Raw genomic sequence first — 22,205 nt, forward strand, 5'->3', positions numbered from 1 at the left:
TATAGTTCCTTGGCGATAAACTTAAGCAAACTTGATATGTTCTACACAGAAAAGCTTAATTTTTATCAAATTATTAGCTTGATCTCGAATGTAGCGATTTATACATCTTTAAATGATTTTTGTGTGCGAAAATTTCATCAGGAAAGGATAAAGATGAACCGATCTTTGGATGAAGAGTCAAAAGACTTGAGATTTTTGGATTGGTTGCTTGGACTTGACGTAACTTCGGAAACGTTCAAAGAAACAGTTGAACATTTGTTTTTTTTCCTTAGATTAATTGGATTTGATGTGAAATGGCTTTCTTAAAAAAACAGACTTAAAAACCTGAAAGTAGACAAATAAATAAGTTTTTTTTAAAAAAAACACTTTTTATGCATAAAATATTTTTAAATATAATATTTTTTTATAATTTTAACTATTTTTAATTAAAAAAATTAATTTTAAAATAAAATTATTTTTAATGAAATCAATTCATATGTTTTATAAAAATGAAAAAATCGAGGTTTAATTTTAAAATTTTTAAAGATAAAAAAAATTGAAATTATTTTAATTTATTTAAAATTATTTAAAAATTATTGTTATCAAATTATGTTAAAATTTAATTAAGAATAATAAAAATTATTTCTCACAATTTTTTTCAAATAAATTGACTTTGCAAAGTTGAAGCGGCCAACATTTCGGAGAAGAGAAGGAAAACCACGCCAATACCCGGACTTGCGATCATGGAAGAATAATTTTGTAAGCGTTAATTACTATGGCATTGGGTAATTGCATTCATTTACACAGTTTAATTAAGGTGAAAAAGATTGAACCTTGTTCTTTTGGACCACACGTGAACGACTCCCACGTCTCACAGCCTGTCCGAGTATCTCTCTGCAACATAAAGACAAGGCGAATCGGTTTTGAGTTCAGTTTCACCTGGTAACTTCACTCTCGAGTCTGTCAGCTGGCTCTTCTCTTCCCGACCCGACGACCATGAACCGCTTCTTAAGATCTTCATGGTCCCGATTGCTCCCCGGTGTCAACCGCCTCCCCTCCTCTGCTCAAAGTTATCGCCACTTCTCTCGCTTTGAAGGGGATTCTGAACCCGACTCATGGAAATCAATGGAGGGTCTTGTCCGTTGCCCCGCCAATTGCGTGCCTCTGTCTCCCATAAGCTTCTTGGAGAGAGCAGCCAAGGTTTACAGGGACACAACATCGGTTGTTTATGGTTCTTATAAGTACACCTGGAGTCAAACTCATGAACGTTGTCTCAAGCTCGCTTCTGCTCTGTCCCAGCTGGGGATTTCCCGTGGTGATGTGGTGCGTTGCTCTTTATCTAACATCTTTCTTTCTTTCTTTTTGTTTTTGGTTCCTCTTTATCTTCCCTACAGCTCCAAATCTGTCGACCACCAATCTGCAATTGCTCCCATAATTTATTTTTGTATTATTTTTTAGATCCTGGTCGAGTTTCAGTGCTTTTGGATCGTAATTCAAAGTTGGGTACTGGCTGATTTATTGAAGAGTATGATAATCAATTGGTATATATTGAAAAGATTTTCAATTCTATGTAATTCCATACATAATTTATACAGTATCAACATGCAGAACCAAGCTGGCTAATATACATTTTCGGCTCACTAAGATGATTAACCTTAGCTTTTTCAAAAGAAAAAACAAGTGTTTTGGTTCATTTTACAACTTAATCATTGTTCTTTTGGTTCTTTCTTTTTTTTTTTTTAAGTTAGGTATTCTGTCACATTGATGCTGTCTGTGCTAATGAGAATTTGATTGATCAAACAAAAAATTCATTAATTGACGTATGGTTGGGAAAGAAAGTTGGGGATGTGGGGAAGGAAGTTGGAAAGCAAACTTTTATATATGTTGTTTAAGAATATATAATGCGTCATGGAGGTGCCTTTTTGAACTACATAATCAATTGGGATCTTCATTTTCAGCTCTAAATTGTTTAAGCAGGTTGCGACCCTGGCTCCCAATATCCCAGCAATGTATGAGCTGCATTTTGCTGTTCCAATGGCTGGAGCAGTCCTTTGTACACTTAATGCACGCCTTGATTCAGCCATGGTATCAGTTCTACTGACACATTCAGAAGCTAAGATCGTATTTGTAGACTACAAGTTACTTGACATTGCTCGTGAAGCACTTGATCTTCTTGCTAAAACAAACACAAAACCACCTATCTTGATCTTGATTTCGAAATGGGATGATTCATCTCCAACCAGCTTTGAGCCAGGTGCTTATGAGTATGAAAGTTTTTTAGAGACTGGGCATATTGGATTTGAGATTAGAAGACCGAAAAGTGAATGGGATCCCATTACTGTGAATTATACCTCTGGTACAACATCTAGGCCCAAAGGAGTTGTTTACAGTCACAGGGGAGCCTATCTCAACTCCCTTGCAACTGTTTTCCTACATGGAATGCACTCAATGCCTGTTTATCTATGGACTGTGCCTATGTTTCACTGCAATGGCTGGTGCCTCACTTGGGGGGTTGCAGCGCAGGGTGGCACAAACATATGCCTGAGGAGCGTTTCCCCAAAGGAGATATTTGAAAATATAGTCCTGCACAACGTGACACACATGGGAGGAGCTCCTACAGTCCTCAACATGATTGTGAATTCACGTGTCAGTGATCAAAAGCCACTTTCCCACAAGGTTGAAATAATGACAGGTGGCTCACCACCACCTCCACAGATCCTATTTAAGATGGAAGAGTTGGGTTTTAGTGTAAATCACTTGTATGGCCTCACAGAAACTTATGGTCCAGGTACATACTGCGCATGGAAACCTGAGTGGGATTCCTTGCTTCCTGATGAGCAATCAAAGTTGAAAGCCCGGCAAGGAATGCAACATCTTGGTTTGGAGGAGGTTGATATAAGAGATCCTGTCACCATGGAAAGTGTACCAGCTGATGGTAAAACCATGGGTGAGATTATGTTCAGAGGAAACACTGTAATGAGTGGATACCTTAAAGACTTGCAAGCAACAGAGAAGGCATTTAGTGGTGGATGGTTTCGGAGTGGGGATCTTGCTGTGAAGCATCCAGATGGTTATATAGAAGTAAAGGACCGGCTGAAGGACATCATAATTTCAGGTGGAGAGAATATAAGCACGGTGGAGGTTGAAACAGTTTTGTATGGTCATCCAGCAGTTCTTGAGGCTGCAGTTGTTGCGCGGCCAGATAATCATTGGGGGCAGACACCTTGTGCATTTGTGAAGTTAAAAGAGGGATTTGCTGTCAATGCTCAAGAACTAATCAGGTTTTGCCGAGATCACTTGCCACATTATATGGCTCCCAGAACAGTGATCTTTGCGGAATTGCCAAGAACTTCAACTGGAAAGATACAGAAGTTTATATTGAGAGAAAAAGCAAAGGCCCTGGGCAGCCTGTTTTGAGCAAAATGATAATGTACAGTTTCCTCCAAAACTGGCAAAATAAAAATTTCTCAAAGTTGCTCATTGTAATTCTCTGGCTCGTTAACTGTAATGTATTTACCATTCACAGATAGCTAAACAAAGCCATATACTGACAGCACAAGCCACGATTTATCCCTGCCATTTGCAAATTTGCAGCAGAGCATACTACTTTGCAGAATTTCTTGCTCACACAGTGGCTCGAGCAGGATGTTGATCCAGATTGAGACTGACAATGTAAGGATAGATGACAGAGCCACAGTATAGACGATTTTCTATCTTCATTCCGCTTGTAACCATAGATAATTTGTGATCATGGTAGTGAGCAACTGGTTTTCCTTCCAAATCAACTACAAAGACACCTGCGTTTTTCCCCATAGATAGTGGTCCAATGTACTTCTCCATGATCGCCATAACCTTTCGGATGAAAGGATACCTGAGTGCTAAATCAAGAGTAGCCGAAGTCTCCTGTCCAATATGTACAGCAATGTTTAAATTATCAGTAATTATTAAGAAAAAAAATAGTAGTTCGTATGCAATATGGTAGTAAATAATGGCTCAACCAATTCAAGGCTCAAACTGCTGCTAAGTATCTTTCATTGTTGTTCTTACACAAGAAATTATAGTACCACCCAAATTTCACAAATTTCATCCAAAATTAAAAAGAACTAGTATTACCAAGGGCAATCCAATCCAATAGTGGCCATCTCCATCATATCTGATATTATCAGGGAAGCCTGGTAATTGATCAACAAATTTCTCCAGCTGTCCCTGTTGGTTGCCCTGTATGTAATACTTTCTACACCTTCTCCTGCAATTAAGTTTGTCAATTTCGGGCAATTAAATCATCAGAATGGCAGCAGGAACCGTTGGCAATAAAGATTACAAGATTAGCCACCAATGCAACATACATTGTTGTTTCACAGAAGATTACAGAATCTTGACGTGGTGATACTGCAACTCCATTAGCAAAGTAAAGATTGCTGACCAACACTCTGGTTTTTCTGGTAACTGGATCGAAGCTCATAAATCGACCATGAGGCTTACCCTCCAGCATGTCCAGTAAGTGATCATTCGAGTCATATTTGTATGAAGCGTCTGTAAAATATATCATACCATTATCTGCTATATCTACACCGTCTGTAATTTTGAATTTCAGGCCATCAGCCTCATCTGTTAGCAGCTCCACCTCACCATCTCTGCTTATATTCAGCAGTCCCTGTCAACATTATCAATTTCTTTTTCAAAATTTGATTTTGATTGCTCCCAGGTCACGTGCTGTCTTAGGAAAGGTAACTTACCTTGAAAGCATCAGCTACGATTATTTCATCATTGTGTCCAAGAGCGACTCCTAGCGGTCTGCCGTTGGTGTTGACCAAATTTACCACGGTCGAATCGTTCAACCTGACTCGCTTGATCCACCCATCTAAGCAACCCGTGTAGATGAGCCTTGACTTGGAATCATATGCGATATCCTCTGGTCCCTGCAACTTCCCTGCACCCACTAACTCTGCTCCTTGTAGCATGCGATCGTTGCGCAACGAGGCAGCGATGGGGGCCTGAGCCAATTCGTGGATGGGTATAGGAGCTGGATCGAATGAGTCAAGCTGGTAGGCAAGCACAGCTGCAAGTACAGGAACCATCGTTGACAAAACAAGAGTGAAGGGCCATAGCCGCTTTCTTGGATGAGGAGCAGAAATTGATTCAGAGGTTGAGTCAGGCATCGCAGCGCTGCAGGTTTTTTGACAGATTCTTCTTATCCTTTGGAAACATCAGAACTCAGAAGGGTCAAAAGATTGGAAACATTGGGTTTCCTACCCTCTACGCACGTGGTGACTGTTATTTGTTAATTCACAACTGAAGTATCATATATGCAGAGAAGAAAAGTAAAAGACAATGGAAAAAACAGAGGAACTTGGTTAATATCGATCATCCATTAACTGAGGAAAGATACATTCATATATACATAAAATGCAGGATTAACACTTGTACAAGATCACCAAGTGTTTAACATAACATTAAGGTAAGCATACAATGCTTACACGTTCAAAGGACAGGTATCAGCAGCAAGCAATCTAGGCTATTAAATCAGTACAACGAAGCAAAATGGACACTTGTCCCATTCTTAGTTAAACAAAAACAACACTCTAGCTAGTTTCTATCTCAACAGTGACCACCAATGATTTTGATTTTGATTATTCAAATCATTTGGTTGCCTTGAGGTCTGTACAGTTGAAAGATTAAACAAAAATGTTTATTTACTATAACTAATGTCCAAACTACATTCAATCAATCGTAATCGGCAACCGATGAAAGTTTGATTAGAAACAGCTCTGGCATCATTGGTTTGAATTCAATGTTAAAGTTTTGTGGCTTAAAACTAGTAATCTTTATCAAGTTGAGAAGTGAATGGATACCATTGGCCGGAACAAGATAAGAGTTTTGCGGGGTTTGGTACCAAATGTGAAGTATATATGGGTGAAGCTGAGTGATTGACGTAGCAAAGAAATGGTTGGATAGCCACCATTCGTGACCAAATCATTTCCCTGTTTCCTAAAGAAGTTGCTGCCTATGGCGGCTGTCACCCTTTGGAATCGTTGTTTTATTAAAGACAGATTAATTTGGCCATCCCCTTGGTGATATTCGATGAAGCACGTAAACAATTTCTGACAAGTAACGTTGATGTTTATTTGGCTCTTCGTACACATTATCCTAACTTCTATTTTTTGACGTGACATGCTGTTATTTAATAAATTTTAAAAATTATTTATGAAAAAGGTAATATGTTAGCTGACTGCATACCAAATAAAAGGTTTACTTTAGAGGAGGATAGTTTAATTTATAAAAGTCTTTCAATTGGGGCAAAGAGGTTATTAGTGAAAGATATGTTAGGGATGTGCATCATTAGAATGATTTGTTCTTAATAATATTTTAATTTATAAAAAAATAAATTTAAAAATTAAATTTATATGTCTATAATAAGTTAGTTTACAGGTTCATAACTAAGATTTCCATGTTAATTAGACCATGATTAGATTGAGCATATACATGGGATAAAAAGTGAGAGAAATTAAACAATATTTTTATTGCTTAATTTTTTGTTTCTGAAAGCCAAATCATGAAAGAGTATTTTTTTTTATGATGTAAATGCAAAAGAAATTAAAAATTGAATATTTGACTATTATATATGATTTTGCTTTGCGCTAATTCTGCATATAGTAGTTCAAGTATTTCGATTTTTGTCCTTTGACCAACATTGATTAAATATATGATTTTTATTTTGGATAAAAAACAAAAATAAATAACAAAGGAAAAATAATTAAAATCATCGAGTTTTCCTATGATTGGTGCAATGCATGATGACAGTCAAAAGCCAGGGCCTTCAACCACTGTTTCTGGAGCTACAAATGTCATTGCTGTAAGTCCAATCCCTAGATCTATTTGTGAATATTAAAACATCAAAAGAATGAATTATTTATTACATACCTATTTGATTTATAAAGATAGTCATTGCTCGTAGCAAAAAGATAAAAAATTTATTAATTAAGGCTAGATCTTCCTCTTCACATTTCTCCATTGTTTGTTACGATTCTCAATGTGCATATACCGATAGTTTAGAAGGAGAGAAAGATCTAACCATATATATATATATATATAATAATCAAAACCCTAATATAAATCCCCTCAGTAAAAGTATGCTAGGTCAAAACCTACACAACTACCAAATCACACTAATCCAATTATACGTGTCAAATCTATCATTAACTGATCACTTTAATATTAATTAAGCTTTCATAATTTATCTTATAATAGGATTAAATTATCAATTTATTTTGTAAAAATAAAATTATCGATTAATAGAAGCTGACATAATAAAAAAGTTTAACAATTGCAACTTGATATTCTTGGAAAGTTTCCATACAATTCCTCTCTGAACCCTGATTCTTTCACTCACGTTGCAGGTTTTGGATTATTGCAGTCACGTGATGCATTTATTATACAGAACAGAGACTTGAGACAGAAAAAGAGAACACCCCTCGGGGCCCTTACACTGTATCTAGTTGCATTTTGCTGCAGGAAAAGTACAATTAGAACGACCCTTGTTGCTTCATGGTCAGGACTTGGCTTGCGCCAGGTGTTGGTCCAGATCGAGGCGGATGATGTAGGGCCTGACGAAGGAACCACAGTAGAGATGATTTTTTATCTTAATCCCAGTTGAAACCATGTTTAATTCAACATCTTGATAATGAGCAACTGGTTTTCCTTCCAAATCAACGGCCAACGCCCCACCATTTTTCCCCGTACTAACTCGCCCAACCAACCTCTCCATGATTAACGCTGCCTTCCGGACCAAAGGATATCTGAATGCTAAATCCCAGAAAATTGTATTTTCCTGACACCAATGCACGAGCGAGCCAATCAGGGTGCAATTATTTCATTCTAAACCATATGCTATGATTCAGGTTGGTAATTTAAACATAGAGTAATCTTAAACTTTTGCTAATAAAGAAAAAAAAAGGGTGATGAAATGAGATGACCATAGAGAAAAAAGCAGCGTTACCGTGGCCAATGCAATCCAGTAATGGCCTTCTCCATCATATCTAACGTTATCAGGCATCCCCGGTAAATTATCAATAAATTTTTCCACACGTCCCTTTTTCTTGCCCTGGATGTAATACTTTCTGCACCTCCTCCTGCAAAAAGAGCTGAATCATTAAGGTTTGAATGCTGAGAACAATTTTTTGGGGATAAATACTTAGAGCGATAGCCATACATCGAGGTTTCACAGAAGACTACAGAATCTTGATCAGATGACACCGCAATTCCATTAGGAAAGTAGAGGTCCCTGAGCAGCACTTTGGTTCGTCTGGAAGCAGGATCAAAGCTTAGAAGTCGACCATAGGGCCTGCCCTCCAAAATGTCCCGGGCGAATTCGTGCAGGCTATACTTGTGGGAAGCGTCTGTGAAATAGATCATGCCATCCTCTGCTACATCTACACCATCCGTAATCTTGAACTTCAGTTCCTCGGCTTCATCCGCTAGCAGTTCCATCGCACCATCTTTACTTATATTCAACAGCCCCTGTATGTATAACCCCAAGAATAATTTGAACTCACAACTCCAATAAACGGGAGGAGGAGCATTGGTATACCAGAATTAATACATGTTTGTGACTCTTGCTAACCTTTTTTTTATCTTTCCAACGAGCAATAATTGTTCTGAAATTTATTACTAGTAGTATTTAATCTGTGTCAATTCCCTAAATGTGGACAAGATAAATCCCCGTTTTATGGTCAATATGATACGACAAATTATTTAAATGGTTACAGCTAAGCAAATTGAAAGAGTTCATTTTTTTTTTAAGATTAATTGAAAGAGTTTATTAATAGAAAGATAAGTCACATCAAATTCCAATGAACATGTGATGCATATATGATGATATTGCGAGATTCGTTTATTAATCCTATGCATTAAAAAGATAACTTTAAACATTAAAAATTTCTGTAAAACAATATACACAGTACCAGTTACTATTAAAATTCATCTTGAAGAGTGCTTGATTGTTTATGCAGAAAGAAAAGTAATTGCAACTTGTAAGTAGATCTTCAAAACAACATGGAACTATGGAAATTGTTTCTGCTTTTGAAATTTGATTTCCATCGTCTATGACTGTCAAACCTTATAAGCATCGGCGACGATGACTTCATTGTTGCGTCCCAGAGCGATTCCAAGGGGTCTGCCACCGGTCCTGACCCAGTTCTTGACCACCGTGTCACTGGCGGACTCGTTCAGCCAGACTCGCTTGATCCATCCATCTCCAGAGCCCGTGTAGATGATCTCCGACCTGGAGTCATAGGCAATATCTTCCGGTCCCTGAAACTTCCCCACCCCCAATAACTCCGCCCCTTGCAGCAACCGACCATTACGCAGCAAGGCCGGCTCGGGGGGCGGACTCAGCTCGTGGAGGGGCATAGTAGCCACGTCGAACGAGTCAAGGTGGTAGACAACTATAGCTGCAACTACAGCAAGCATTGCGGTTAAGAAAAGAGCCAAGGGCCATGACCGCTTTGGACCCTCGGGGACTTCGGCTAAGGAAGCAGAGTAATTTGTATCAGGCATTAATATTGTATGAAAAGTGTTACTATGACTAAGCAAAATATGGGTTTGTTAACTCTGATCTTTTCGAAGCTTTCGTCAGGGGCCGGTGGCTCAGGACCCCGACAGGAACAAACTCCAAATAAAGAAGACAAAACACTCGAGAAAGTTGCAGATACTTTTTTCGTGCTGAGCAGTGTGGGTTTGGATAGGGATTGTCGATGGCGTTGGCAATCTGGAATTGTTGCTAGTTGACTGTCGAGATTAGGATCAGTATTTTTCTTCCCACGCATCAGTAACTAGCTAATCAAGTTGCAGACGTCGATGTTTTTTGTCCTTCCTTAGAAAGATTTCTAGATGAGAGGGTTTTATCAATATACCGCTTCTGCACAGGGTCATTTTCCGCAACAACACGTTAATTTGTTTTTCAATCGACTAGGCCAAGAAAGATGTAGGCTGAAGTTTTGAAGAAATCGCATGTGGATTGGGGGAATTATCCGTAGTAAATTCTAGTCCATTTTTGGAAAAGATTGTAAAGTACATAGAAATGGATTGTTAACATCAAACTATAATTGAAAAATATTTATTATATTTTTATCCTGACAAATAGAATTAAAAAAAAAAAGAAAGCCGACTTCAGAATCTCCTCGAGCCTAGAGTTCTGTGGGAGGAGTTTTGCGTCATGTCCAGTTCAAGCGGGTTCGGATAAACTCCCTAGCTACCCACTTGGATGTCTTTTTCATAATTTTGTATCATGTTTCTGATCTTATTCTAGCAATCAAAAACTCTAATCCTTAAATCCATGGCACGTCGTGGCCCAACTCACAATATGTAACAGAAGCCTTCTTTTCTCTTTTTTTTTTAGATAGTAACATTCATTTGCTGTAATTTCCTTCAGCAGATGGAATCAACGAGGAGGTTCTCAGCTTCAGTTCTCCACAATCAAAGTAGTTTTCCAGCTTGAAATACATCTCTTAGAGGGAGCATCTGCAGTTTCTTCAATGTCAAGTTTTTGACACTTCAAGCCGACATCCCTGACAAAACAAAAGTTTTGCACATATTTGAAATTCGGGAAAAGTACTTGACTCAGAAATTGATATGATACATCCATTTACATTTACCTTTTTAATGTCTTTCCTGCAAGAAAAACCATGGACCATTCTTTGATGATATCCTGGAAAAGAACAAAATGCAAGTGGTGTTTATCAAAACATTGGCATGCATGCAGAGAGTCCATCAACGTGTTCATCTCAGAAGCAACGTTATTCTTTTGGAGTTTTTGCAACAAAGTCAGTATCATTTTTCATCCCTGGTGATTCACAACAATTTGATCAGATTCTTATAAAAGTTATTCTTACCTGTATTACCTGGATAAATTTGCATGTCTTTTTCAAACATCAACTCAGTTCCAGTCAAAATTTACCTGAGCAATCCAGCTCCTGTGCGCAAGCCCATGAAAAGAGCCAAACCTGTCCAAACCCCTGAAAGACCCATGACAGAAGAAGCAAAGAGCAAAAATGCAGAAGAAACTGCACCGACTACCATCTGCACGTTTTGTTATAGATCATATGAGTGGCCAAAGAAAATGCCAAAAAAACGTAAGAGATCATAGAAGTCAGCTTACCATAGAGAAGGCAGCGTATGAGAAGTCTGATATACCGTAATGCAGGCCATCAAAAGTATAAGCCAGAGCAGTTATAGGTAGACTAGAACTGACCAACTGCAGAAAATTCAGATGGATGCCAGTAAGACAAGCATGATGGGCCCAACAGAATCAGGAATGTATAAGAGCAAAAGCAACCTAAGCAATTCTAGAGAAATACCAACAGCACAGATCTAATAATTCTGAGAACTTCTTTGTCCCTGGTGAACAATGTGGCTAGCGACCCGAAAGAAGCTCCAAGTATGACTGCTAGGGAAATACCAGTAAACAGTCCTGTCTGAAGGAACATATGTGACAGATTAAGGAGACAAAATCAAGCCCACAGAGACAACGGGAAAACAGAAATTACTTTTAAGTCTGAATGATCATTAACTAATTAAAGATATTGTAAGATCATTAAATGTTTGTCACCTTCAAGGTACAATAAGTAATCTCTTTCACTCTGGCATAGTCCCCTTTAGCTAAAGAACTTGCAATAAGAGCCTATGAAAGAAGAATCAAAGTAAACCACATAGTGTTAGATTATGTACTTGCATCACAACAGAAGAAGAAAAGTCAAATGATAAAACTAAGAAGACTCCTGGTTTAATCCCCAAATAACATAAATCCTAATGTCAGGCAAACCATATAATTTGTTAGAACATTGATCCATTCCTTGAAAAATGCTGTGCATAAAACACCAATGATATTACCAGAAAAATAACATTGCATAATTCAGAAAACGTTATTTTCTGCAGATATGAATGTTATAGGTGCTTGGCCATGCATAATGATAATCATAATAGTAATAACAAATTAAATAGAGAAAGAAAGGTAGCAAGATTTCAAATTGTTTATCACCTGACCGGAAGCGGCTTGTGCATCAAAAAGCAAAGAAACAGATAACCACACTTGCAAACATATTTGATGGGCTGCCAAGGCTAATGGTCCTAGACGAGCAGCCATTGATGTGCTTAAAGTTATAGTCATGACAGAAACAAGAGTTCTTCCCAGAAGAAAACCACCTAAAAGTAGAGTATTCATATTAAAACATAGTAACACAAAAAAATTGTTCAAAAGTGGCAAAGCGTCTTTTGTTTGTTGAGCTTTGACATTCATCTTGCCAATGTCAGAAAGTATCCACACCCAGAGAAAACATGATGGGTAGCTGTTTGATTTTAGATTTTAACAGGAAAAAACAATATAAAAAGTAAACAGTAGCAGGGCTTGGTTTATATAGCTGTTTTATGTACCCAACTTCCTGCGTTTATTAAAAAATCCACGGATGTGAGCTCATTGTGGAAAGTGGTTTTTAAAGCTTGTATCTGTGTATGACAGATTAAAATTGACTGGAACATGGCAGGAATTGTAAAACACGATCCAGCAGATTGTTGATCATGGGAATCAACATTAAAGTGTTCTCTAGACTAGATAGGAGAAACACTCACCAGATTTTAGGTAACCACCAAATTGCAAATTCTTGATGCCAGGAAGCAATAAAACAGTCCTCTTATTAAGATGCCAAATCATCAAAATAGCAACAATATATCTGAAAATTTGAAGAAGATTGTGATTATTTGTTCATGTGGGAAGCATCGAAGCCATAGAAGGGAAAATGCAAACAGGGAAGAAAAAGACATACTGAGACAAAACAGTAGAAATGGCAGCACCAGTTACACCAAGCCCATAAGAATACATGAGTATGGGAAATAAGAAAATAGCTGACAAATTTCCAAGTCCTGCAAATTAATCATCAAGATGCATAATTATTTTCTTCTTTTGAGTGGATCAGGGTTGGTTAGTAACTGAAGTATAGACTAGTGAAGATGGAATAGCCACCTCTTTCTAATTATTTGTTGTTTTAGTATTTCCTAATGATGACATGAACATGCTGTCGTAGTGATAAGAAACCTGAATAATATTCTTATCTCCAAGACATTTGCAGAAGGTAGATTGAAAGCTTGCCTAGACATAAAACTGGAGTTTTGGTATCCTTAAAACCACGGAAGATGCCCTGAATTGCCAGAGAAACCACAACTGCAGGTGCTCCAATTGCCCTAACTGACAAGAATTTTTGTGCCGGAATGTACATGGGTGAAGCCTGTCCAGAAATTGGGTTTGAATGCTTTCTTAAATGGAAAATGATGCACATAGAAAATGAAGTAAAATAAAATTTAAGATTACTAATGAAGCCTGTCCAATCTATTAGGTATGCCATAACTAATTAGTATAGCTTACTGATGATAGGCCCATTATATTAACGAACACTGCAGATCCCATGTACATAGCTGAAGCCTCAAAAATACCTATGGCTAACGCCAAAAGTAAAGCCGTAGACACAGAGGGAAGAAACTGTCTTTCGGCTGATTCATCTGAAAGTTCATGGCCAAAAGGATGATTACATGCAAAATGATCAGTATGTTTTGATTGAGTTTGATAGGAACATGCTTTTTTTTCTCAATATCAGTATAGTTTCACCTGAAGCAAATTCCTTCCTGGTTTCTGAGATGTCTTCAGCCACAAATGATGTTGCAACACTTAGAAGAGGAATATTGAAAACCTTTGAGATGATGTTGAATATTGTTATGGAAACAGCCGCTGATGCTAACTGGTAAGCACCTTTGCATTAATCAGAATCATAAGACTTTATGGAATGTTAGAACAAGAAGACAGTATATGCAATATTAAATTTGTATTACAAGGAAATAAACATTGACAGAAGGAAACGGGAAATAAACAAAGGGAATAAGGTATCCTAAATTCTTGTTGACCGGACAGCAAGCATCACCTAAAAAAAGCTCATTTTCTCACAGTAAATAAGCTGTTCTGAACTCAAAACCGGTGTTTACAGTCAACAACGTAAGCAAAGAATAGCAGGATCATACTAACAGTTAAACAGATAAGGATGCAGATCCTCCAGAAGCTCTGCATAAATGTGAGTGAGATACACCACAACAAATTTCAGCAAACCATAATAAGGCATGGTAAAATTTTGGAGGATGAAAAAGAAACAAAAGTTAAGGATATATCATACCCAATCTTCCAATGAAAGCTGTTTCCATTAGTTGCGCTAAAGGCTCAATAGCTTGTCCTACAATGGCTGGTAATGCAAGCATTATAAGTTCGGTTTGGACACTTTGAAGGCTTGATTGACTGGTCAAGGGTGTCCTGGTTGAGTCTCTGAGACATGAATCAGATTTTCAATAAATGAAATGCAAAATTTTGTCCTTTAAGAAACAGAACCAAAATTGAAATAGTTGCATTAATTAAGTTGAATCACCTACAAATAAGTTGCCCTACCAAACTTATCTTCTTGATATATTATACAAATGGAAAGTGTACAATGGAAGAAAAGGAAGGTGAATTGACAAGAAGAGTAGTTTATCTTACAGGATTCCATCAGTTACCACACTTGCATCATTGGAATCTGATCTCTTGCGAATACTAGAGGAACTCAAGCTAATATGATCTGAAGTATGCTGATCACCTGTTGAGCCACAACACTTGATAGCATTGTTGAAGCTCAGTCTCCTCCTCCTATATGCTAGCAGAAAAGAACAACTCCAGCGTGCTTTCATAGCATTTTTACTTTCCCCTCTTCCAAAGTTTCTTTCAGTAATTCTACAGGGGAGTCTACCCTTGAACTGACTAATTGTCATGTTGATGGTGAATGACTCTTTTAGAATGAATTTCGGTGTAAGATCCCAAGCAATCTGTGATATTGATTATAATGACAAACAGTAATTCAAGATTCCCACCATAATTCAGATAACATTCTGCTTCATCCAAGGTAAAGTTGGTTTCTTAGTAGCATCATTATGACCAATGCATTTCAAATTTGTCAACACTTGCTTTCATTGCAGATAAAACTCTCTAAAGAGAGGAGATAACACTAGCCAAAGGATTAATTGTAATTGCAACGGTTTGCAAAATGCTAAAAAATAGCTCAACTGAATCAGCTATAAAAAATTGTAACTTAATTTAGCAGAAATTTCATTAAAACTTGAAAGCTATATAGCAGATATGTACTCCATCCTGTTTCCTGGCAAGCAGATATATCATAATTTGATGACAAAAACCCAGTAACAAGAAGAGTTCCAATTTCTGGCTTGAGTAAAAATTTAGATTAGGCATATTTGACAAGACCCAAGGCACCGGAAATAATGCAACAAGAAAGCATCGTTTTCTGTTTGTTTTTCCCACTTTGCTATCCTCCGTTTTCTAAGCAAACAAAGAGACAATTTGCTGAGAATTCAACAAGGCAGCAGGACGCAATGCTTACCTGAGGGTGCCTGAGGAGATGAAAGGCAGAAACAGAATTGGGTAGCTATAGCTTAGTAGGCTCACTAAGAGGAGCAAAGAATCTGCAGTCTGCTGCACGACATGCAACGGCTGGTGGAGATTCTGACGGCAATAATTAGCTTTGTTCGACTTGATTGATCTGTCTTTCTAATATCTAAAATTTGAACACAAACATCTCATGTGATGTTATTCAGTGTCAACGAAGTACACGGGATCACATGGATGCTGAGTTTCACCGCCTCTGTCTAACCACCCATTTGTCCAAAGAAAAAAAAAAGACATGGAAACTTCCAAAGATTTCTGTGATGAATATTCCAACTCGAATTACCACTTTGTCGCAATGCTGGTGCTTTGGACCAGGTCATAATCCATGCAGCCGATTGAAATGAACTTAATTTTATTTATGTAAATTGTGAGGATGAATAAGAACATAATGTTAATTATGCAAGAAATTTAAAGCCCTGGCAAGAGAGATGCTTTCAGGAAATTAACGAATAGAATCCAACAACCTGAAGCCTGAGGAAGACTGGAGCCCTGCTCTCAATGGAAAGACCCACAGTTTCAGAAACTCATACGAAGGCTGGCATCCTTTCAAGATTGTTTTGCCTTTAACTTATCGCCCTTGAAATCTCCATACTTTCTCCATACAGGGTCCTACAGAGATTGATGATTTGTTGTTTTCTTCTCTGTTTTCATAGGTGACGTGCTATCTTCTTTTTTTTCTCAGTCAAAAGAAATTTGTATTAAAATCACTGAAACTACAGTGTAAAGATCATCCCATATCAAGATAAGGATATGTAATCAAGGTGCAAGCCTAGTGGTCGTCAGTGCCATTAAACAAAAGATTCCTCCATTGGTGCTTAGTACCGTAACACAATGCAAAAGTCATAAATAAATCAAAATATTAACATAAGACAAAGACAGCAGCTCAGCCCAACTAAAGCCAGGGCCGGCCCTTGGGTGAAGCCACCAAGCAAGTGAAGGCTTTAGGCCTCCATTTTGAAAAAATATATAATTTTATAATATAATTTATTATATTAAAAATATATAAAAATAATTAATAAAATTATTTTTTATTTTTTAATTATATATTTAATAAATTTTAAATTTTTATCACTTTTTAATTTATAGAATGTTATATTATTTTTAATCAACTAACGGTTATATGTATTTAATAATCTTTAACAATTATTTTTTTCTCACTTATTTCTCCTATTTTCAATTAACATATTTAATGATTTCTAGTAACTATTTTTTTCTATATATAAAACTAATTATTTTTACTCAATGTATAATATCTACTTTTGAATTCTTCTTTTCTCATTTGCTCTTTCTTCCTTCTTTTTTTAACTTCAATTTTTTTTCAAAGCATGCACAAGAAGTCTGTTATGTTATTATCTTCATAAAATCGTGAGTCTCATTTATGGTTTGCAATAAGCATTCAACAATTAGATACTATTGTTATAATATTTACAAATTTTTTTACTTTAATTTAGAATTTATATTATATTGTTATATTATTTTTATTTTATGTTATAGTTGATTTATTTAAATTAAAAATTCTTATTGTTGATTTTTTATTAGCCATTTAAAAAATATAAAAATTTCACATCTGAAAAAGTTAAAAGAATAAAAATTTAATAATTTTTTAATTTCAATAAAAGAATGCCTCATTGAATATTTTGTTTTAGGTCTTTGAACTTATTGAGTCGCCCTTATTAAAGCATCAAAAGTTACCACTATGTTGAGAACATCGTATTTCTGTCAACTCCAAACTTTATTAGGGAATCTGCAAAATAATTACTTTCTCGTAATGTATGGAAAAAAGATACCATGCCTAGTGAAAGGACAAGTGCATTGATTTCATTAAATATATACCACTTGTCCCAAGGCCTTGTATCAATGTTGGTCACCTACGATAGAGAATTCTTGGAGTTAGACTCAATAATTAACTTAGAACTTGCAAAAGAGGTGCCGGAGAAAAGACGCAGTGCATGAAGAATGGCCATAAGCTTTGCAAAGTTAGAGTCTTGGATGCTAAGTGGGCCAAAGAAAACACCCACCACATCATCAAAGTTGTGTAGGATTCCACCACATCTTGCTGGGGCTCGGTTTACCCCTTGCTGAGCCATCTACATTGGATTTAAACTCACCTTTAGATAAGGGTATCCAAGAGACCCCTAGTTGTGAGTGAATGAGGGATCGTCTAATAGATGTATTTCGGGGTTTTGACCATCAGCCGATATCATCAACTGCATCAATGCCTTCATATGTGCGCACCCAAAGCATATAATTCATTTTAATAAGAAAAAATATTTCAAACCCATCCCATACTATGCTGTTAAAAACCGACTCATTACGAGTCAACCACAAAAACCAAAACATGGCACCACAAACTATCATCCACCGCTTGTGTGTGTCGTTTGCCAAAACACAAAGCACAACCAGCCCAAGATTGTAAAAAGGATGATAAAGTACAAGGTGAAGACCATGACTTCCCTCACTGTTGAAGATGTCTCCAACTCATAACCACACCAAGTGTAGCATAGTTGTTTCGAGCTAAAGTCCACCCCCTTCAAAAAAAGGAAGGCTTTGGAAGGGATCGAGTCAAGAGAAACGTGATGTTGCTATTTGCCCTTGCCCAAGTTAGCATCCTAGTCCATACTTGGACCCTACATGTAATTTCATTGACCTCTGCTTGCCTAAGATATAGTTTTCCATATGTTAATTTATACTAACAATTTTTTTTTTTTTATGATTCATATGTAACAAATTAGAACAAAGTTAACAAAAATCAACTAAATTAAGAGGTTTCTTTTTAGTATTTAGCTCAATCACTTCATTTGCAATCAATATTGTCTTTACCTGACCTATTGTTCTACCAACTAATCCTATTAATATAGTTGACTCATATATGGAAAATTGTTTTTATTGTAATATCAAGGAAGAAGATATTTATATTAAAGTATACATTCAGTGAATCAACCTCAAAATAATTAATGAATCTACACAATTTGTTTAGTGGGGTATGCTCATTGAGGAAAAGATCTTGCTCATAATATTTCAAAAACAAATGTTACTCATAATAAATAGTAATACTAACATATATATACTATAATATCATTATATCATAATTGTTTTTTATTGATATGTGAAAAAATGGATACAATTTAGGACCTATTTAAATAAAATAAAACGTTAGTACGAGTGATCTTATATATTTGTTTGGGCAAATGCTAAATGGCCAAAATAATATGGGGTGGTCCTTGATACATACCGAAATCCCTCACTGGGTGCAGATACGAGGTAGAGCAGGAAGCATAGAGAGGTGGAAGGTTGGATCAAACCAGTGGGGGGACGATGAAACTCAATGTTGATGAAGTAGTCCAAGGCTATCCAGGTGAGGCGGCGATAAAGGGAGCCCTAAGAGATGACAAAGGGCACGTAAAGATCTTATTCTCGAAGTCAATTGGGGTGAGAGATGCAAATCTGGTTGAAACAAGAGCAATAAGGGAGGCTTTTATTTTATTTATTGTTTCAAAATGGGTGTCCACCCATTTTTTGCTCATTGAGAGTAACTCAAGGAATGCGATCAAGTGGGTTCATCAGCCATCGGAAGGACCATGGAGACTAAAGAAATGGCTATTGCATATTGAGATGTTATACGTTGGGAGGTCAAGCACACTTTTAGAGAGAATAATTAGCTGGCTGATAGGCTTGCCAAAGTAAAGGTTTAATGTGCTCAAGATCTTATGACTGTGCTAGATTAACTCTGGTATGTGATTCACCTGCGTGTAAAGTGTTGGTCCCCATGTGATTGCTTTCAGATGCTGAATAGAAGAGATGTTTATGTTTTTTGCCACATCCATGGGCGAAGATGATTTTGTTTTGTGTCTCTTATGACGGGTTCTTGGGGATCAAGATGATTTACATAATGATGAGCTTAGGCAGATGAATGAAGGTTGGATGTTTGGGGTCTGTCTTTGTATAGTATCTTTTGTGTGTATAGAAGATGCTTTGATTCCTATGATCAAGCACTTGATGTGTTGGTTATAGGTCTTGTGCATTTCCTGTATAATGGTGTAAATCTACTGAAAATGTGCATAAAGGCTTTTGTTGTTGATTGCTTTGGGCAAAACATAAAATGCCCAGGGATGTTTTCCCTTTTTTGCTCTAGTACAAAAATTCATTGTATTTCCAACGGAAAATATTCCGTTGGAAATTTTCGTTGGAAAATTTCCAATGGATTTGCAACGGATTTCCAACGAAGTTTAATTAAAATTTTTAAATGCTTGTTCCGACGGATTTTTAACGGATTTATACTGAAAATTTTCCAACGGAATTTTTCGTTGGAAATTTGACTTGTACAACACACACATATTACTGTTTAATATTTCCAACGGATTTCCAACGGAAAATTCGGTTGGAAATTCGTTGGAACTTTAAACTAAAAAAAAAAAAAAGTCCACGCCCAACTAGTACTTTTTTTAAAATTTTTTTTATTAGTTAAGTATTATTATTATTAATTTTTTTAACACAAAAAATATGGTGTCTACAGCTAGCTGCGGGCCTACCACGCCAAGCTTGGGTCCTTCATCCGTTGATTAGCCTTTTCTCTCCAACAGCCCAGCCACAGCTAGGGTCTGCCGGGTGCGTGGGTGTCTCCCCAAGCTCCACGCCCTTGTTCTTCCCTAGCTACAAGCCTACCACTCCACGCTCGGCTCTTTCATCGGTTCATCTATCTTTTCTCCCCAACCGCCTAGCCACAACCACTCCTGTCGGCTGCCTCTGTGTCGCCTCAAGCCCCACACCATTGTTATTCCCCAGCTGAGATTTTGGTATAGGATTTTGTTAAACTAGGTTCATTCTTAATAATTGTTATGCAAACAAGATTTGATGCTTCAATTAGGGCTGTCTGTTATTGCAAAATGATGCTAGTTTATTGATTGTTTCAGACAGTTTTTTGGAGTTGATGTGTTGCTATTGTTGTCTGTTAATATCTTAATGATATTAGTATTGTATGTTACTGAAAAATGATACCCTAAGAATTAATGGAACATGCCAATGTCGATGTTGTCATTAGTTTATGAGAGAGTTTTTCATTACCCTAGATTGCAATTAGTACTTTCAGACTTGATTTTTGGTGATAATTCTGTTGTCTGGTTCCCCATATATTTGTTTTTAGTTATTTAATTTTATGTTTAAGATATTTATTTTTTATTATTTAAATTTAAATTTTAATATTTTTGTGGAAGAAAATTTAATGTGTAGTTAATTTTATGAAATACGTAGAGAAATATTATTGTATATGTATATGGATTCGGGTATACACTGAGAAATTGTATGAAGAAGATTTTAATAATTTTTTAATATAATCAGATTTTTAAACGGGTTAGGATAATTATAGGGTAGTAAAAATGTAATAGGGTTAAAGTTGGGGTATTAATTTTAAAATTATTCGGGTAGTTAATAGGGTTAGGGTAGTTAATTTTTTACAGGGTTAGAGTTTGGGTTTAGGGAAATTATAAGGTACATTAGCCGTTGACATTCTTAGCCCTAGGGGTTAATTTTGTATATCTTGTTTATTTGATGTTTATCAAGATTTGTTTATCAATTAATGCACCCTAGGTATTTTCAATGATGTTATTGTGTTTTAATTATTTAATTTATGGTTACAAGCCTAAACGTTTCATTACTTTAAATTCAGTCAAAGGCTAAGGTCGGCTCTGAAAGCATCAAACCAGTGTTCAATCTGCTTCAAAACGAGTTCGGGTTTTGGTCTAATTTTGCAAGTGAGTAAGATAAACACAAAAGCAATTAAATGTTGGTATTTGAGAACTGACCACCCCTGTTAAACTTCAATTTTGTAAATAATGATACTAGCCTTTTCAACGGATAATAGTACATATATTTTGACCCGTCCACAATACTCATGCTGTTCAATATGATATTATCCTAATAAATATAAACAATTTTTCTAGGTTTTTTTATAATTCATGTATGCAATAATTTATACTATAAGGGCTACTTTGCATCTTATAATGTAATTTTGAATATATACATATATATATATATATTTAAATATAATACATATTGGAATGTAGGGTTTAACAAATTGTTTTGTTTCCATCAATACAAATTAGTCTTAATAATGATATTTTATGATACTTAGGATAATAATAAATGTCAGGAGATCGCTCTTGGATGTACCGTCGATTACAGAATGGATTCATTACAGCTGAATTTGTAAACGGAGTTACTAAATTTATTAATTTCGCATGTTCGAAGACTACATTTATGTGGAAGAATAAAATTAGATGCTTTTGCACACGATGTAGTAACAACAAGTTCTTAGATAAAGATAAAGTCACAGAACACATCCTAAACCGTGGTTTTATTGGGGCTTACACAATTTGGAGTTTACATGGGGAAAATCATGTTGGACAATCATCAAGAAATAGATCTAGAGTTGAACCATCCTTTAGATTTGAGGGAGATGCTACTTTTCGAGAACTTACATATGAAGATGAAATAGAAAATCCATATACTAGAATGGTTAGGGATGCTATGCGTCTCGAAGTTGCTTTCAACCATGGTTCTGAAAATGAGTCGAGCTTTGTGGAAGAAGATCCCAATCCAAATGCATCTTCTTTTTACTCTTTGTTAAGCAATGCAGAGGAACCTTTGTGGGTAGGTTGCACAAAGCACACAACACTTTCAAATGTGTCGCAACTTTTAAGTGTTAAGGCGG

At 36.3% G+C, this 22,205-nt stretch overlaps 4 protein-coding genes across 8 annotated transcripts; 1 reads left to right on the plus strand and 3 right to left on the minus strand.

Moving 5' to 3' along the window:
• On the plus strand, nt 815–3,558 carry LOC18610666 (probable acyl-activating enzyme 2). Of its 2 annotated transcripts, none has more exons than XM_018124811.1 (2): nt 815–1,302; nt 1,938–3,558. In XM_018124811.1, exons 1-2 carry the CDS (start codon nt 1,208–1,210, stop codon nt 3,394–3,396), a joined length of 1,554 nt encoding a protein of 517 aa, XP_017980300.1. In that variant the 5' UTR covers nt 815–1,207; the 3' UTR covers nt 3,397–3,558. The 2 variants fall into 2 exon arrangements, with proteins under 2 accessions (XP_017980300.1, XP_017980292.1); XM_018124803.1 differs by having other exon boundaries at nt 1,957–3,558.
• LOC18610667 (protein STRICTOSIDINE SYNTHASE-LIKE 5) lies at nt 3,429–5,622 on the minus strand. Its single transcript, XM_007046480.2, has 4 exons — nt 4,716–5,622; nt 4,326–4,633; nt 4,093–4,225; nt 3,429–3,882 (listed from the first exon to the last, which is right to left on the minus strand). The coding sequence occupies exons 1-4, from the start codon at nt 5,136–5,138 to the stop codon at nt 3,604–3,606; spliced, it is 1,143 nt and encodes a 380-aa protein (XP_007046542.2). The 5' UTR covers nt 5,139–5,622; the 3' UTR covers nt 3,429–3,603.
• LOC18610668 (protein STRICTOSIDINE SYNTHASE-LIKE 5) lies at nt 7,285–9,861 on the minus strand. The gene is made up of 4 exons (XM_018126632.1): nt 9,094–9,861; nt 8,189–8,496; nt 7,976–8,108; nt 7,285–7,807 (listed from the first exon to the last, which is right to left on the minus strand). The coding sequence occupies exons 1-4, from the start codon at nt 9,532–9,534 to the stop codon at nt 7,529–7,531; spliced, it is 1,161 nt and encodes a 386-aa protein (XP_017982121.1). The 5' UTR covers nt 9,535–9,861; the 3' UTR covers nt 7,285–7,528.
• LOC18610670 (protein DETOXIFICATION 45, chloroplastic) lies at nt 10,011–16,279 on the minus strand. 4 transcript variants are annotated; one of them, XR_001929182.1, is made up of 16 exons: nt 15,435–16,279; nt 14,543–14,865; nt 14,187–14,332; nt 14,042–14,077; nt 13,631–13,771; nt 13,391–13,524; nt 13,118–13,253; nt 12,795–12,891; nt 12,601–12,701; nt 12,014–12,177; nt 11,585–11,656; nt 11,334–11,450; nt 11,135–11,230; nt 10,934–11,055; nt 10,632–10,819; nt 10,011–10,544 (listed from the first exon to the last, which is right to left on the minus strand). XR_001929182.1 is itself a non-coding variant. In XM_018126619.1 (16 exons), exons 2-15 carry the CDS (start codon nt 14,809–14,811, stop codon nt 10,636–10,638), a joined length of 1,680 nt encoding a protein of 559 aa, XP_017982108.1. In that variant the 5' UTR covers nt 14,812–14,865; nt 15,435–16,279; the 3' UTR covers nt 10,011–10,544; nt 10,632–10,635. The 4 variants fall into 4 exon arrangements, 2 of the variants coding, with proteins under 2 accessions (XP_017982108.1, XP_007046545.2); XR_001929183.1 differs by having other exon boundaries at nt 10,632–10,684; nt 10,869–11,055; XM_018126619.1 differs by having other exon boundaries at nt 10,632–10,684.

This window comes from Theobroma cacao, chromosome 1 (assembly GCF_000208745.1).
Source record: "Theobroma cacao cultivar B97-61/B2 chromosome 1, Criollo_cocoa_genome_V2, whole genome shotgun sequence".
Taxonomy (NCBI): Eukaryota; Viridiplantae; Streptophyta; class Magnoliopsida; order Malvales; family Malvaceae; genus Theobroma; species Theobroma cacao.